General features: G+C 45.4%; 1 protein-coding gene across 1 annotated transcript in view; it reads right to left on the minus strand.

The window, feature by feature from the left end:
- The window catches only part of MYO15A (myosin XVA), a 204,666-nt gene that overhangs the window by 15,663 nt on the left and 172,007 nt on the right, over positions 1-16,996 (minus strand). The window contains exons 52-56 of the mRNA XM_033914963.1: positions 16,687-16,769; positions 10,853-10,983; positions 6,904-6,998; positions 4,450-4,527; positions 264-360 (exon numbers count right to left, since the gene is read on the minus strand). Coding sequence (XP_033770854.1) covers positions 264-360; positions 4,450-4,527; positions 6,904-6,998; positions 10,853-10,983; positions 16,687-16,769 — 484 coding nt within the window. The remainder of the gene's footprint in view (positions 1-263; positions 361-4,449; positions 4,528-6,903; positions 6,999-10,852; positions 10,984-16,686; positions 16,770-16,996) is intronic.

Here is a 16,996-nt window from a genome sequence, read left to right on the forward strand (position 1 = left end):
GCTATTCTATTAAAATCACTGTCAGAAGTCTCTATGAGTATTTGAAGGGGTTCTGCTCTTCCTCTTCCCAATGGGCTGTTACAAATCTCCATTTAGGTCCTAACCCCTTTGCTTCTTCCTGGTCTGTAGCGGGGGTGGGGGAGTTAGGGGGGGGGAAGGCAGCTGAAAGGGCTGGCGGCCTTCTCTGTGGCGGCAATGCTACCGTTTCTTCCCTCCCCTTCTGCCCCTGTCAAGACCCAGCAGGTTCTGTTGGCGGTGCTTACCTCTGTTGGTGACTGCAAAAATAGCATATTCATCAAAGACTTCTTCGGTCTGGAGCGCCATCTCATAGCAGATTTCTTCCAGCGCGTCGAGAGCAACCTGGTGAGGCAGAAAGACGAGGCTTGGAAGAACTGATTCAGAACAGGTTTGGGTTCCACACGAGGATAATGTTGGAAGGGTCAAGGGAGAGCCGTCATTTTTTTATTTTAAAAATTTATATTCCGCATATCCTGCGGAGTACAATAGAACAGTCAAATGAAAAATAACAAATTACAACCTTCTCATACAACACATATTTTAATAGAACAACATAATACAATGAACATATTACAATACAACAAACGAACATATGACAATACAACCAACGATGAACAAACACCAACAAAACATCACCATTGCTTCTACTTGACTGAGACTCGACTGCTGGTTCATTACTCACTGCTACTGGTTGAGAAAGCATTGAAAAATAAAAAGGTTTTCTGTAAAACCGTAAAACCGATGATGCTTGCCTAAGATCCATAGAGAACCGGTTCCAACAAATTGGACCCTGAACATAAAACATCACTTTCCGGTAAGTCAGAAGTTTAACCACCAACAGGGAGGGCACGTCGAGACAAAGCATATCTCTAGAACGTAAACTCCATGACGGAACGTAAAAATGCACCAGCGATCGCAACATTCAATAGTTTAAAAATTAAACACAGGGTCTTAAACTTGATACAAGCCCTAGTTGATAGCCATTTGTAGAAATTCAGAGGCAGTGGAATGCTGTTTGGTTTTTTGGGGGGGGTCCCAGGAGCTCCGCCCTAGCCCCAGCGGAAACATGTGGCATGGCCCATCACCAGCTCCCGACTCCACCTTCTCCCGGCGTTGTACTTTAAATATTCCAGGCAGCTGCCACGCAGCGTCAATGAGCAGGCCTGACCCCGGAAGTAGAATGAAGGTTCCCCGGGCAGGCCTGCTCATTGACGCTGCGCGACAGCTGCCCTGAAGATATAAACTACAACACCAGAAAAAGGGTGGGAGGGCGGGCACCAACCGTCGACCGCCAATTTTTAGGGAGGCCATGACCCCGCGGCCTCCCCCGTTCCGATGTCTAGGGCAGAAATAGAATTCACAATATGGAAGGCATGTCTGGAGGCGATCTCTGAACTGATTAGAATCGCTGAATAATGAGGTGGGGGTGGGGAGGAGGAACATTGCATAAAATCTGCTCTCGTTTCTCACTGACTCCATGTTGCCGATAGGTCAAGAACTGAAGATCTGCTGAGCTGTAATAATATATTTACAGTAATACTCTATTCGTGCATTTTATATAACACCAATCTTATGAGTAGAAATATACTTAATAATCAACAGTACTGAGGGCAGAGGAAAACAACTAGGTCTTCAATTTCTTACAAAATATTACATAACCTAACGACTCAGAGATAACCATGGGCACAGTATTCCAAAGGAAGGGACCAGCTTATGAGAAGAGCCCATTTCTGGTTAACCCTTTCAGGACCAAGGGACCTATTTGTCCCATAACTTTAAAATCCTATCAATTTTGATTGGGATAGTCTACAGTTCTAAATTTGATATGTACGGATTCCATAGGATACTGCCTTTATGTAAACAAACTGGTTCCGACATTCATTCATTAGCGTCGTTGCTAGATTGACGAGAAGATTCACTTGCCACACTGACCATAAGCCAGAAGTGTGATTTTTTTAAATAAAAATAATGATATTTCACAAAAAAAATCAATTTTTTGGCATCTGCAAGCCCTTTTTACCATAAAAATGTCGTCAAAACCACAAAAATTGGCCTACGATCCTTATGGTCCTGAAAGGGTTAAAGTCAAACAAATACACTGTACTTAGCATATCCATTCCGAAAATGTCAACCTTCCTAATACGGGGGTATCAATGGCACAACCAATTATCGTCTCCTACTAAAAAGGCTAACTTTAGATCAAGAGGTTCTTATGCCTTTAAAAGCATATCTGTTCTATGTTATTCTATAATGCCAGAAGTGGGGACTCTTAGAAAAATCTCTCTTGTTCTAATCATCTAAGAAGGTTACGGGGAACCGACTTGGAAATTTATATTAAATACCTTACAACCGATTATCGTACCACTTAATCCCAATTAAACCAATTACGTTAGGTGGCGGCAGGGTGGCTTCCGCCGATTAACTTTTGGCACGTTTGTAAAATCCGGCTCTTAGTGCACGGGAATGCCTCCAATACAACAGCACCTTCTTACGAGGGATCTTCAAAAATGTCTCCGCACTTTTGGTATTTAAACCCTATTTATTAAATATCTCTAAAGCAAATTGCATCACTTTTCCACATCATCACCCTGTCGCCTGACTAGTCACATGACATTCTAAGACACGCCCTCTTACCACTTCTCCCGCCCAACTATTACCGCTAAAATATGAAAGTGCGGATCTGTTATAAAATCACCTTTTGCGTAGATGGCATTAGAGGACGTGAATAGATCGGAATGGAAGCTCCACTTTTCAGTCTGCATTTTGAGCACCAGATTAAAACTTTTACCTTTGCTCTCTGCCCGCCTTGTAGGTGCGTTGCCATCCCTAGCCCCTCTGTGCAAATGGCAGCAGAGGAGAGGATTCTGTGCGTGGGACGTCACCAGCATTCACCGCTTTGGAAGTGTAGAGAAGGCACTGAAAGTGCGTTGGCTAGCTAAGGGCACAGGTCATCCACCCGGCCTCAGATTTACAGAATTTACGTTTGGATTACAATCAGGATTATCAAGATGGGGCATTTGGGTTTCCTCCACTCTACAGAGCAGAATCTAATGAAAACTGGTGTTGTGAATAGCACGATTTCAAATGTGGGATAAATATCTGCATGCCGAATGAGAAGAGCGTGGGAGTGTGTGGCGTAGTGGTTAGAGCTACAGGCTCAGCACCCTGAGGTTGTGGGTTCAAATCCCTCGCTGCTCCTTGTGACCCTGGGCAAGTCACCTAATCCCCCCATTGCCCCAGGTACATTAGATAGAGTTTGAGCCCGTCGGGACAGATAGGGAAATATGATAAAGTACCGGAATATAAAACCATTTAGAATATAAGTGGTATATAAATAAATTAAATAATCTAATGTAATCTTAGATTTATATACTGTCAACCCTATAAAAAATAGGGCTCAACTCCGTTTACAACAATTTATCTAAAAGGAATACAGTCCTTAAAAATTATTGTTTAAAAATCGTTGAGAAACCAAAAAAAAAAACACTGTGGAGTGATGATGGTCACGAATTGGACTTTATTAAGAATTTCAAAGTTCCAAAAGTACAATTAAGCAATCCACATGAAAATAAAATAATCCACAAGGACCCAATACAATCTGTGTTTCGACAAGATAGTCTTCTTCAGGGGTCCCTGAAAGTCCTATGGCAGTAGATACTTGACATAACTCGTGTGTGGAGAACGCTGCTTGAAACCAAAGCAACAGAGTTTTCAAGATTTTTCAGAAGACCTGAAGCGAAATACAAGATCTTATTCGCGAAGGTAGATCATTCCACAATGCAGTTAATAAAAACGAAAAAGAATGAGACGTTTTTCTGATACCTTTAACAGAGGGAAAGGAGAGTTTGTATGTGTGAATGGTTCTACAACCCAAAAACCTTGAAAAATTTAAGGACAAAGGAATCAAAGAGTCCATGTATAATTTTAAATACTATACAAGCACATTTGACCTGGACTCTAAATCAAAACAGAAGCCAATGTAAGATCTTTATCAAAGTTGTCACATGATTGAGTTTTGATTTCCCCGAAAAACATCCTTGCAGCTGTGTTTTGAATTAACTGCAACCTTTTCTCATGTCCATTGGTTTGGACACTGGCCATACTACAAAGCTATAATCTACAATTGCCTGACAGATGTTTGTAAGCCAATAGCAGTGCTGTAGTGGCCAGGTATGACATCACAGGCCTTTATCTAGTCATTGCGACACTTTCTTGGACTCTACACGTGTTTTCCACGTACACACAAAATAGGAAAAAAAAAACCCTTTAGTAAACTCTCCTGGACTTTAACTTCCGGCTGAAAATGCACCCAGAGCACTGCCCGATCTATCTGAATCTGACCTTTCTCACGGTGCTTTCTAGTCAAACAGAAACAGGAGGAGGAAGAGCCACTCATGCTCCACACAGTCACCTTCACTCTGTTCTACTCACTGAACACGTTTTGATCTTCAGATGTCTCTCAAGCCCTCCTGGCAGCAGAAAGAGCTGTCGTTTGGAACTTCTTCCAGCCTGTAAAGAGACATTTGGAAAGACTTGAACCTTAACATCAAGTCAGCAGCTGCAGTACCAGGGGCGTGGCCAGATGCCAAATTTTGGGTGGGCCTAATCCGAAGTGGGTGGGCATGAGAACCCCACCCTCTGCCTGGCATCTTTCCCTCCCCTCACCCTAGGCAATCAGGGATCTCAAATGCATTCTCCTAACCCCCAGGTATGTTTAAATCTTTTAGTTTTTCACCAACAGCAAGAAGTGACTCGTACCTCATACCGAGCCTTCCCTCTGACGCAACTCCCTGGTCCCACAAACATGAAGTTGCATCAGAGGTAAGGCTCGGGGCTAGTATGAGCAGTGGGTATAAGTTACTACTAACTACTACAGAAGAACTAAGGGGCTTAAAAGGTACAGGGAGAGGGGGAAGTGCAGTTAAGACACCCCTGATCACCTGAGAGCGAGGGGGAGATGCTGGGAGTCTTCAGCTGGCAGGGCTTGGGAATCCTCACCAGTGACATCACAGCTGTGCCAATGCTGGGCGGGCTTCAATTCAAACTAGGTGGGCCTGGGCCCACCCATAGCTTTGCCATTGTGCAGTACAGGCGGAGTCCAGCTCAGGGCAGCTATTGCTTTCACTGCTCGCACAGTCATTAATTTTCAGTGCCTTGACAGTGCTCTACCATCTCTGCAGATCTGCCATGTCACACATTATACCGTATTTCCCCATATATAGGCCGCGGCCTATACATGGGTTTTGCAAACCGGCCTAGTGGGTGAGGCTTGCTTAAATGGGGCGGCCTACACACCATCTCCCTCGCCGGTAAATACCTCGTGGACGGCTGCCTTCTTCCTTCTTCCAATCACGCTGTGCAGGGCAGGAGCGATGGTTGCGATCTCAAGTCTCGTCCCGCGCCCTTCCTGATTAGCTGCCGTCGCGAGAACTGACAGCAGCCAATCAAGGCTTGAGATCGCAAACATCGCTCCTGCCCTGCACAGCGTGATAGGAAGAAGGCAGCCGTCCATGAGGTATTTAACGGCGAGGGAGATGATGTGTAGGCCGCCCCATTGTATAGGCCGATTTAAGTTTTAAAACTCTTAGATAAGCCGCGGCTAGTAACATGGGGCGGCTTATCTAAGAGTTTTAAAACTTAAATTGGAGTTTCCTGCGGCCTATACACAGGGGCGGCCTATATATGGGGAAATGCGGTATGTCCACCTCTCTTTGAGCATTGTACTGTTATTGTTCTCGGAGGGAGGGCAGATGCCAGAAGCATTTATACTACTTCTGGCATTTCTGTGTCCTCATTACAGTTGATTGAATTAACTGTGCAATCCAGATGGTGGCTGTAAGTGGAGCAGAGGAGTCGTCAGAAGAGAAGGCTGCGAACCAGGGAGGCCGGGATTCAGAGCTTCTCCCATTAAAGTTCTGTGTGGCCTTGGACAAGGCACTCACTGTTCATTGTTTCACGTACAACTAGACTATAATTCATGTACCTGAAGTTAATTCTCCATCAGCTTGGAATTGGCAAAAGTGAAAAAAAAAATAATCTAAATCCATGAATAACAGGATACAGGAAAGTCCAGGCCCCGAGAGTATAACAGATCACAGAACAAGGAGAAGATAAAGGACAGGCAAAGTAGCAAATGAAGAATGGATAACTAATGGGGTCTTTTACTAAGGCATGCTAACGTGTCCATAGAATATAATGGACGTGTAATCATTTAGCGCACCCTAGTAAAAGACCTCCTAAATGCATTGGGGTTAGAGGTCTGCACGGGAACAGGGATCGCGGGAATCCCGTGGGTCCCATGGAGGGTCCCGTGGGAATCCCCCCTAACCCACGGGACTCCCACAGGGACCCCCCTCTGGCCCACGGGACTCCCACAGGGACCCCCCTCTGGCCCACAGGACTCCCACAGGGACCCCCCTCTAGCCAACGGGACTCCCACGGGGATGGAAGGCTTTGGAAGCAGGGTTCGTCCATATAATATAATGGACACGTCAGCCTTAGTAAAAGAGGGGGTTTATAAGTTAATTACCTGAACAGAAAACAAAAACAGGGTTCCACCAAAGAGATTCCACAAGGAAAACAGCAAAAGAAACTGTGGAATTGATGATCCGGTCAGAAGTAATTGCTACTTTTTATGGGGACAGGCGGGGATGGAGGTAATTCCTTGCGGGGATGGGTGGGGACGGAGAGGATTCTGACGGGGACAGGTGGGGACGGAGCGGATCCTGGTGGGGACGGGCGGAGATGGGTGGGATTTTTGTCCCCGCACAACTCTCTAATTGGGGTATGAAATCCATTGCAACCTCACTCTTTACACAGATGCCACTTTTGGGCAGCTCTTTCTGCCTTTTGCTTTGCCAGGATACGGAGGGGCTCGCCACTTACCACCATGGCCTTCAGCTCCATTCCACTGGGATATTCGCGCCTGCCTCCAAATTGCAGGGTTTTTCGTAGATTTTGCTCGCAGGCCTTGGCGATTCCTAGAACACACACGAATTTATAAAGTTCTTTGTCGGTACTGCCCCGTTTCTCTCTCCTCTCCCTCCCACAGTGTGCCACTCCATCTCTAACACTAGGCAAGTGAAATGATTGCAAAGCTTCTTTCACTGGGCGCCATCCAACTGGCTGGCGTTTAGTCAATGCTGAGCCCCTTCACCAGTTGTCCAGGGCTGAGGTGCTCCCTGCCAGGGACAGTAGCTGAATTTCAGGGTGACGAGGTCACCCCATCAAAGGGCAGCCCACCTGCTGGATCACTATACTATACAGTACTACGCTAGCGTTTGGTTTTGTATTTTAAATGTCTTTATTGAATTTCATAAAACACAATAATTCAACGCAACAATTAATCTAATGACATTGAAGCCCTTTCCCCCCTCCCCTCCAACAAAATTGTAAAAAGTAGATGAATTGGGAGGACAAACCAAAAGACAAATCAATTAGCATATCATCTAAACAAGCCCAAGCCCTCTTAAAATATCGAACTGAACATCGCCTAACGGCAGCTGCTTCTTCATATTTAGGCGTAAGACAGACTCCCGGCCACCATGCAGTACTATGCTGGTGTTTTATGTTCTTATATATTCGTACTTACTCCTGCATATATTTATGCATTTATATTTTTATATATTTCTAAATTTTATTGTATAGACTCTGACTTCTGAGGCCAGAGGATCTACCGCTGAAACACGGCTCCGTGTCGAGTCTTTTTTGCATAGTTTTCTGACTAAATTTATTGTGGTTTTGTTAGCCAGTTGTCTTGAGCTCGCTTTTTCTTGGATTTATCTTTGTTCGGGGGGGGGTCATCCTTTCTCGTCTGGGTTCTCCCTTTGTGGCATTTTATATCCCGCCGTGTTCCTTATCTCGGGTTCAGAGCAGGTTACATAAAACGTAATAACCGAATGGGCTGGATTACATAAACCGCGCCTAGAAAATTGGGCCTGGATTCTAGTACTGAAGTTAGACATCCTACCGCCATCGGGATGTACTTTTTTAAAATGGCATCTACGCTGAAGGTGCCCTTTGCCCGCCTATGGAAGTGTCTAAGCATGCCTACGGACGCCTAAGGCCGGCATGGGTGTGATTTACGTCATAAGTGTCCTCAGGTGACCCTAGGCGCTTCCGTAGGCATCAAGACAGGCATCGTAACTGAACGCCTGTATAATGTTGGCCTACATTTAAGGTGCCTGTTTTCAAAACAGCTGCGATTCTATAAATGGCGCTGATGCGGGACATGCGATCGGTGGCCGTTTGTAGGCCGCTGTGAATACTGGCACCATTTATAGAATCTGGTGCCTAACACGGGTCAATCAAATTTAGACACCTTTTGTAGAATTGCGCTTAGTGGTCCTTAACTTGACTTAGGCGCCGGTAGACATCATTAATCGTAGGCACCGGCATATTAATTCAGAATTTCGTTGGCCTAATTTATCAGCGCCTAACGTTGACACCTACCAGCACCTAAGGCAATCCACCCCCACCCCCTAACCATGCCCACTTTTCAGGTAGATGCGGGTAGACGCCTCAGTGTAGACGCGTATCGACTTAGGCGCCTATCAGAAAATTAACCCCCCCTTCCTTTTACAAAAGGTTTTTAGCACCGGCCCTGGTGGGAACAGATCTGACGCTCATAGAATTCCTAAGAGAATTGGAGCTGTTACTGCCATGACTGGCGCTATAAACCACGTTACGGTTTTGTAAAAAAAGGGGGGGGGGGTAATTTTTTCATTTATAACATTTTATTGAAAAAATCCAATAAATATACAATAAAATAATCATTACATTTATATTCACAATATTAATTTCAAACATATATCTATCATTCCTTCACAATAAATTTCCATATTAACCACCACATATATCTATACCCTCCCCCGCTGCTCCCCTCCTCCACCCTTCCCATTTATTATGTGTAAACCTTTTATTAAAGAAATAAAATAACCCAAAAACCAACCCCCCCCCCAACCCAATGAAAGTTGACAAAAATAAAGAATAATAAAAGTAAAGAACTGGAATTTTGGATAAATAATCATAGCTTCAGTGTAAATCATTAAGAATTAAACTTCTTGCCTTAGTTAAAAGGTTCTGAATATAGGGATCCCAAATTTCTATAAACCTATGAATTTTCCTAGCCGAACACTTAACTTCCCAAGTCTCAAATAACAATAGATGATGAAACTGGTTCCTCCAATGCCACAAACGAGGCGCTTCATTCGATAACCAAAATTGCATAATACATTTATGTCCTATCATACACGCCTTTTGAAATAAGAGACAATTCTTTTTACCAAAAACATCACAAGCCGCAGCTTTTCCAAAAATTACTCCCCTTGATGAATCTACAACAGAACTCCCCCATAATAAGCCTAAAAATAACAGGATGGCAGACCAGAATGACCTAATTAAAGGGCATGACCAAAAAGCATGAGTTAAAGTACCAGGATCCTTATCACGCTTAATGCAAATGGGGGAATTTACCAAACTCGCATGAAAAGCTTGAATTTGGGGTTAATTTTTGTAAATTGTTTTTTAATGGTAATCCAGGACAATTTGCTCTTACAGATGAGGGGACAGGCCTGAACTTCCAGGGTGCAGTTTTCAAACGAACCACTCGGGTGCAAAGTCCAGGACACTTTTTGCTTTGTGGACTTTGCACTTGACTCCATAAAAGAAAGTTCACATACACTTGATACTTAACCCTTTTGTACCTGCTTTCAACGGAGGTAATTACTTTGTTGAGAAAAAACGCGCATAACTTTGAAACTAGGGTTACCGGATTTTCCCGAAAGAAAATCTGGACCTATGGCCATGCCCCCAGGCCTGCCCATTCTGCCTGTGCCATGCCCCGTCCCGCCCCTAGCCTTGCCCCCAGACGGTATCCATGCATGACGTCACCGCGTTGCATCTGCGCATGCACAATTTTGACGGGAAGCTTTTCAAATCCCGGACAAAGTGCCGTCCGTCTGGTAACCCTATTTGAAACTTCAGATTATTTTTGGAACCCACCCAAAACACAGAATGCTTTTTTCAGCTTGAGCCAAGCTTGGGACCCCCTGTTATATGGGGGGGCCCAGGTCGATTGCTCTGCTTGCCATCCCCTAACATTGGCCCTGGATGAGCCAGTTTGAAGCAGTTTATTTGATTTATTTAAAAATATCTATAAATCTGGGTAGTTTACAAATTCGCATACATAATAAGAAAAAAACCTTACAGCATGTATCAAAACATCATACCATTAAAATAAGCAATTACATTGTCATAAATTCAAATAAAAGCCTGTAGAAATAACAACGGGATCCTTTTACTAAATCGATTCGTAAAAGGACCACAATGCTTTTAACTGTTTCCAGAATGTAAGCAAGGATTCACTAAGGCCTACATTCAATGATGAAGCCGCAACCATGAATGCTAAATTCCAGGATTCTTCCAGTCTAATCAGGCTGATATTCAGACCACAGGAAATCACCGGAGAGACCAGGAAATTCAATGCCGGTACTGTATCTGGCCACTGGCATTGAATTTCCGGTCTATTTTTGGAAGACCGCTAGGCCAACTAGGCCAAGACCAATATTCCGTGGCTAGCCGGTTAAGTCTCAACCGGCAAAGATATTCCACCCTTTTAGGCAGTTCTGCCAAACTTAGCCAGCGAGCCTCTGAATATTGGCGGTGGCTGGCTGTGTTGCATGATATTACAGTAGCTGGTCACCAGCCAGTCCGCTAAGCTGAATATTCAACGCGAGATAGCCTACTATCCCCTGCTGAATATCGGCTATGTACTATTAGACAGTCAGGAGCCGTTCCTGGCTGGCTACATAACGCTGAATTTAAGATGCTTTACCTTGAAAATGCAAACCAGGGCTCCGGCAGGTGTCATGTAGGAACTTGAACAGGTAGGGCTTTAGGACCTCAGAGCATCTGTAATAAGCTGTAAGGATATACAGTAGACGCCATCCTCTTTGAGAGCTATCACTGTTCAAAGCACAAAGAGGGAAAGTAACAACCTTGAAGGTAATGGGCAAATTGTTCTGCTGCCTCTCAGTGTACAACCCCCCCCCCCACACACAATGATAAATGCATTATGAAAACGTTCTGCCTTACCATCCTAAAAATTGAAAGAAGTAGGGTTACCATATGGCTCCAGAAAAAGAATACCAAAAGGCCAAAAACACACCAAAATATGTCAAAAGCAAGAATTTGGCAAAAACTTCAAATCCCCTTTCGAAACAGACACGACATTTAATCAAAAAATTAATTCATTAATAAAAGGACAAATCAATACGGGCCAAAGAGTTAGATGACAAATACGTAGTACAATATATACTTTTAAAGCCCCAGGCAGGAAGCTTATAGGTGACCAGTACCAGGTTAATAACCTAAATAAGTCCTATGCAGAAATGCATTCAAACAGCCGGTGAGGCAAACGCTCAAAATCAGTATTGAGAGGGGAGAGGATGGAAGAAAATGTTCAAAAACCTATCCCCTAGTGAAGAGCAATTCAAAAATCAATTAACTATCAAATTGTTTTTTTATATAATAATTTTTTATTAACATTTTAACAAAGAATACAGACCAAAGTGGGCCACACATGTGTGGTCTCAGGTACAGCACAACAAGTCCCAACGGTCCCCCCCCCCCCCCCACACACACAGCTTCAGCAAGTAGCTACGGGCTCTGGGAGACAAGCTATCAAACCCAGGGGACCAAATCTGTAGAAACCGCCACCAGGCGGCCGGAGAGACTCTCTTGACGTCCAGACACTCCATGCGTAACAAGGCATAGACATCATTCTTCCACTCTGTCACTGAAGGGGCCTCCTGCTGGCGCCAATTACAGAGAATACATTTGCGTGCCAAAAGGAACAATTGCTCGAGCAAGCGGTTACACTCCGCGTGTCCAGCTTGCAAAAATTGGAAAACAGAGGAGCATCCGCTTGGTATGGTAAGCGCCTATGCAAAAGTAATTATCAAATTGTTAAGTTCTCACAATCTATAATAATAAAACGCTACGCGCGCATGCGCACTCTCGCTGCGTGTTCCCTGATCTCTGATCTGTCAGGATGTGGCGGCAAGAGTACGCATGCGCTAGATGGTGCGGAGTGAGGGGCCGGGACTTAGGGGAAGGAGAGCAGGCCCGGGATTCGGCCGGCCCCGGCCAGGCAAGACCCCCCTTCCCCGCCGCACCCAGGACCCGGCGTTCCCCGCCGGCAGAGAAGGAAAGACAGCTCGGCGGCAGGTTGGCATGACAGTGGCATTGGTTGCGCCTGCCTAGCGCCGCGGAGCAGCCGAGACCAAGGCGGCCGACAATTGGCTAGGGCGACGGTGCTCAGAAGCTCCGGCTGGGAGCGCGAGACTGGTAGGTGGGTGGGCGCTGTGGCTGTCCGGGGGAAGACAGACAGACAGAAAGAAAGAAAGACAGACAGGGGGAAGGGAGAGCAACAGAAAGAAACACAGACAGGGGGCCAGGGAGAGAGACAGAAAGAAAGAAAGACAGACAGGGGGAAGGGAGAGCAACAGAAAGAAACACAGACAGGGGGCCAGGGAGAGAGACAGAAAGAAAGAAAGACAGACAGGGGGAAGGGAGAGCAACAGAAAGAAACACAGACAGGGGGCCAGGGAGAGAGACAGAAAGAAAGAAAGACAGACAGGGGGAAGGGAGAGCAACAGAAAGAAACACAGACAGGGGGCCAGGGAGAGAGACAGAAAGAAAGAAAGACAGACAGGGGGAAGGGAGAGCAACAGAAAGAAACACAGACAGGGGGCCAGGGAGAGAGACAGAAAGAAAGAAAGACAGACAGGGGGAAGGGAGAGCAACAGAAAGAAACACAGACAGGGGGCCAGGGAGAGAGACAGAAAGAAAGAAAGACAGACAGGGGGAAGGGAGAGCAACAGAAAGAAACACAGACAGGGGGCCAGGGAGAGAGACAGAAAGAAAGAAAGACAGACAGGGGGAAGGGAGAGCAACAGAAAGAAACACAGACAGGGGGCCAGGGAGAGAGACAGAAAGAAAGAAAGACAGACAGGGGGAAGGGAGAGCAACAGAAAGAAACACAGACAGGGGGCCAGGGAGAGAGACAGAAAGAAAGAAAGACAGACAGGGGGAAGGGAGAGCAACAGAAAGAAACACAGACAGGGGGCCAGGGAAAGAGACAGAAAGAAAGAAAGAAAAAGAAAGAAAGAAATGCTTAAGTCTACACATCTATTCTAGCACCCGTTAATGTAACGGACTAAAAAACTAGTAAACAATAATGTCCAAATAATGTTGGTCAAAGAAAGACTTATCTGAAGCACAAAGGCTTCCTATCTAACTTTTGAGCCAGTCCTTTTATTAATTAATTAATGTTTTGATTAAGTGCTGTTGTCTGTTTTAAAAAGGAATTTGAAGTTTTTGCCAAATTCTTGCTTTGTTTGTTTCCAGAAAACAAAGCTTTATGGTAAGCGACAAAAGCAAAACCTGGATGTCTTAATCCAGGACTGCCCAATTCCGGTCCTCGAGATCTTTTGGCAGGCCAGGTTTTTAGGATGTCCACAATGAATATGCATGAGAGAGATTTGCATACCAAGAAGGCAGTGCAGGCAAATCTCTCTCATGCATATTCATGGTGGATATCCTGAAATCCTGGCCTGCCAGTAGATCTCGAGGACCGGACTTGGGCAGCCCTGTCTTTATCCATCCTCCATTTTCTGGAGCCATATGGTAACCCCAACACCAAGGCATTGCCAAGTCACCAGTTATTCTTATGATAAACCTTGCGTCCCAGAGTACGAGGGCGTGTGCAGTCATGCAAGGCCGTGAGGCACAGAGGGTCACGAGTAAGAGATCGGCATGTTAATGAACCGTATAATGGGACCGAGTCAGGCAAAACATCAACTTCTGTTTATATTAGGCAAGAGACGGCATGAACTTTGTCCCTGAAGCATCAAACAGCAAAAATAAGCACCTGCCTTTCGGGCTTGATATTCAAGCTCTGCCCACTTGAGCTGGGCGGCAGGAACGCGTACAAGTTATATCAATTTTCAAAGGCAAAAATGTGTTTCAATTTAAAGAAAAAAAATGGACCTGGGGCTTTTCGTGGCCTTCCTAAAGGGGGTCCCCTCTGGTGTCATAAGGTGTGTCTCCTTGCTTGCAAATGCATTTTGCAATCCTGGACTGTTTCTGAGCCTCCCTCTTTTTGGACCTGGAGAGCTCTAGTGCATCATTTGACCACGTGGGAGGCCCGAGAGGCCATTCATCGCCCTCGTCGCTTTCTGCTTGTGTGGGGAGTCTATTTGGACTCCTTAACTCCTAGAGGTCGCAGTCTCCTTTTGAATCCTCTTGCATAGCCTTGTTGAGGTTCATCGCGCTCCTTCCCAGGATCGGTCACCATAGGCACTTCCTTTTTTTTCTTTTGTTTTGCTGCCTTCTTTGTTGGGGGGAGGGGGTTTCTTTTGTGACTGCCAGGGGCCACCAGAGCCCGGGCCTTTGACATTTTGGAGTTTAGTTTCTTGGCTTCCGTTTGCTTCCTGGGACACGGGGGAGGGGGAGGGGGGGAGGGAGGGGGGTTTGTACGGGTGGTTCTTGCTGCTTGGGTGGGGGGCTACTACTCTTGTTTGCCATTGTTGTCTTTGTTATTTGTTGTTTGGTGTTTATATTAATATAAAGATTTGAACATTAAAAAAAAAAAATGGAGATACCTGAAGTCAATACAATTAATCCAGTAAAACAAAGTATAAATTTATACAACATGCAGAATTAAATAAAAATTACATCTATGCAGAGAAGCAGGTCCCCAGTGCACCCCAATTCTGTATATGGCACCTTAGGTTGTGCGCCCAAATCAGTGCGCATAGCCGGTTTGCGAGCACATCTTGATAAATTGGCCTAATTGGCAATTACCACTTTGCGGCACTAATGAAGAGTGCCGCACGCAGTTTGGCAAGCACAATTCTCTAAAAAGCAGGCGCCAGTTCTACTGCGTGAATTGGAAAATGGCTCATGATCAGGGGAGGGCCATGGGCAGATTGTGGGCATTTTTAAAAAAGTCATGCCCGCTTTTATATTACACGCCAGACCTGCACACAGCTTAGGCGAAGGCATTTAGGCCCAGTTTTAGCTGGCCTATACAGGTGCGCCGAAAAGTTACGCATCGCGCAAGTGCTTAGCGTGATTCTATAAAAAGTGCACGCAGCTTGTAAAGTTCTGCTAAGCGCCATTCTAGTCGGTGCTGATATTTTGGGCACTATATATCGAATTGGGGGGGTTTGAGTAGGGGAAAATCTGGACCCCCCTAGACCCTCCCCCAGGCCAGCCCAGTCCCACCCATCCCAACCCCGTCACGCCCCAGCCCCCCCCCCCCCCCCCCCGTTGCCTGCTGTCATTGGGCAGGAGATCCGCGTATGCACGGTTGCCCTCATGCCCGAAGGAAAGCTTTTCAAAAGCCGGGCAAAGTGCCAAAGAGACTCCAAAACGAAAGTTCACGTACACTTGAGTGCTTCAACCTTTTGCACCTGCTTTCAACGTAGGTAATTATTTTGTTGAAAACTAATGTGCATAACTTTGAAACTTCAGTCTATTGCATTAGAGAATGACACGGTGACAAAATTCATCACCGTTCCCGTCCCCGCGGATAACCGCGGGAAATAATCCCATGTCATTTTCTAGTGTCTATTTCAACCTCAGTCCTTCTACACCAGCATTCTTCAGAGCAAAGCTTGCGGGTCAGTGGTTGTGGCCATTCATACTCTGATTCTTATGTGAGCCAAGGATAATGAAGCCATTGTGACATCACTGATGTGATTGGCTCTTAGGCACTGGTGCAATGAGGCATTATGACATCACAATATCTGCTCTGGATACCAGAGACTGTCATTCTGTAGTGTCTGTTTCAACCTCAGCCCTTCTACACCAGCATTCTTCAGAGCAAAGCTTGCGGGTCAGTGGTTGTGGCCATTCATACTCTGACTCTTATGGGAGCCAAGGATAATGAAGCCATTGTGACATCACTGATGTGATTGGCTCTTAGGCACTGGTGGAATGAGGCATTATGACATCACAATATCTGCTCTGGATACCAGAGACTGTCATTCTGTAGTGTCTGTTTCAACCTCAGTCCTTCTACACCAGCATTCTTCAAAGCAAAGCTTGCGGGTCAGTGGTTGTGGCCATTCATACTCGGATTCTTATGTGAGCCAAGGATAATGAAGCCATTGTGACATCACTGATGTGATTGGCTCTTAGGCACTGGTGGAATGAGGCATTATGACATCACAATATCTGCTCTGGATACCAGAGACTGTCATTCTGTAGTGTCTGTTTCAACCTCAGTCCTTCTACACCAGCATTCTTCAAAGCAAAGCTTGCGGGTCAGTGGTTGTGGCCATTCATACTCTGATTCTTTCCTCTCTCCTTAAAGAATAACATGAAGATGGTTTCCCGTGGTTATCCACGGGGACGGGAACGGTGATGAATTTTGTCACCGTATCATTCTCTATATTGCATTACTCTTGGAGCCCACCCAAAACACAGATTGTTTTTTTTCAGCTTGAGGCAAGCTTGGTCAATTGCTCTGCTTGCCATACTACGCTCATGCCAATGTGCGTGCATTAGCCCTTCAGTGCATATGAAGCTAAGCAGGAAACCTAGGAGACCAGAGAGCTAAAGTAACCAGGACCCCCAAGGCGGGAGGCGGGCGCTTACCTTTTGGCGCTTGTGTTATCCGTGATCTGTTTGACGACTTGACAATAGCACTCATCCTTCAGCACCTCATTGTCCCTACACAGCTGGAAACAAAAACTCACTGTCACTCCTATTTCCATTTGTCACTCAGGGGGCTAGAGACTAAAGCCTATTGTTAATGAGATTATGAATTTTAAAAAGGAACGACTGAGTTCAGTATAATATACATATTTTGGATTTCACTTTAAAGGTGGTCTTGAATCCTAGCAATGAAAAGCACCCTCTAAAAAATAAATAACATTAATGCACCCTCTATGCAATTACTCCTGTT

The sequence above is a fragment of the Geotrypetes seraphini genome, chromosome 11 (genome assembly GCF_902459505.1).
Source record: "Geotrypetes seraphini chromosome 11, aGeoSer1.1, whole genome shotgun sequence".
Classification (NCBI taxonomy): Eukaryota; Metazoa; Chordata; class Amphibia; order Gymnophiona; family Dermophiidae; genus Geotrypetes; species Geotrypetes seraphini.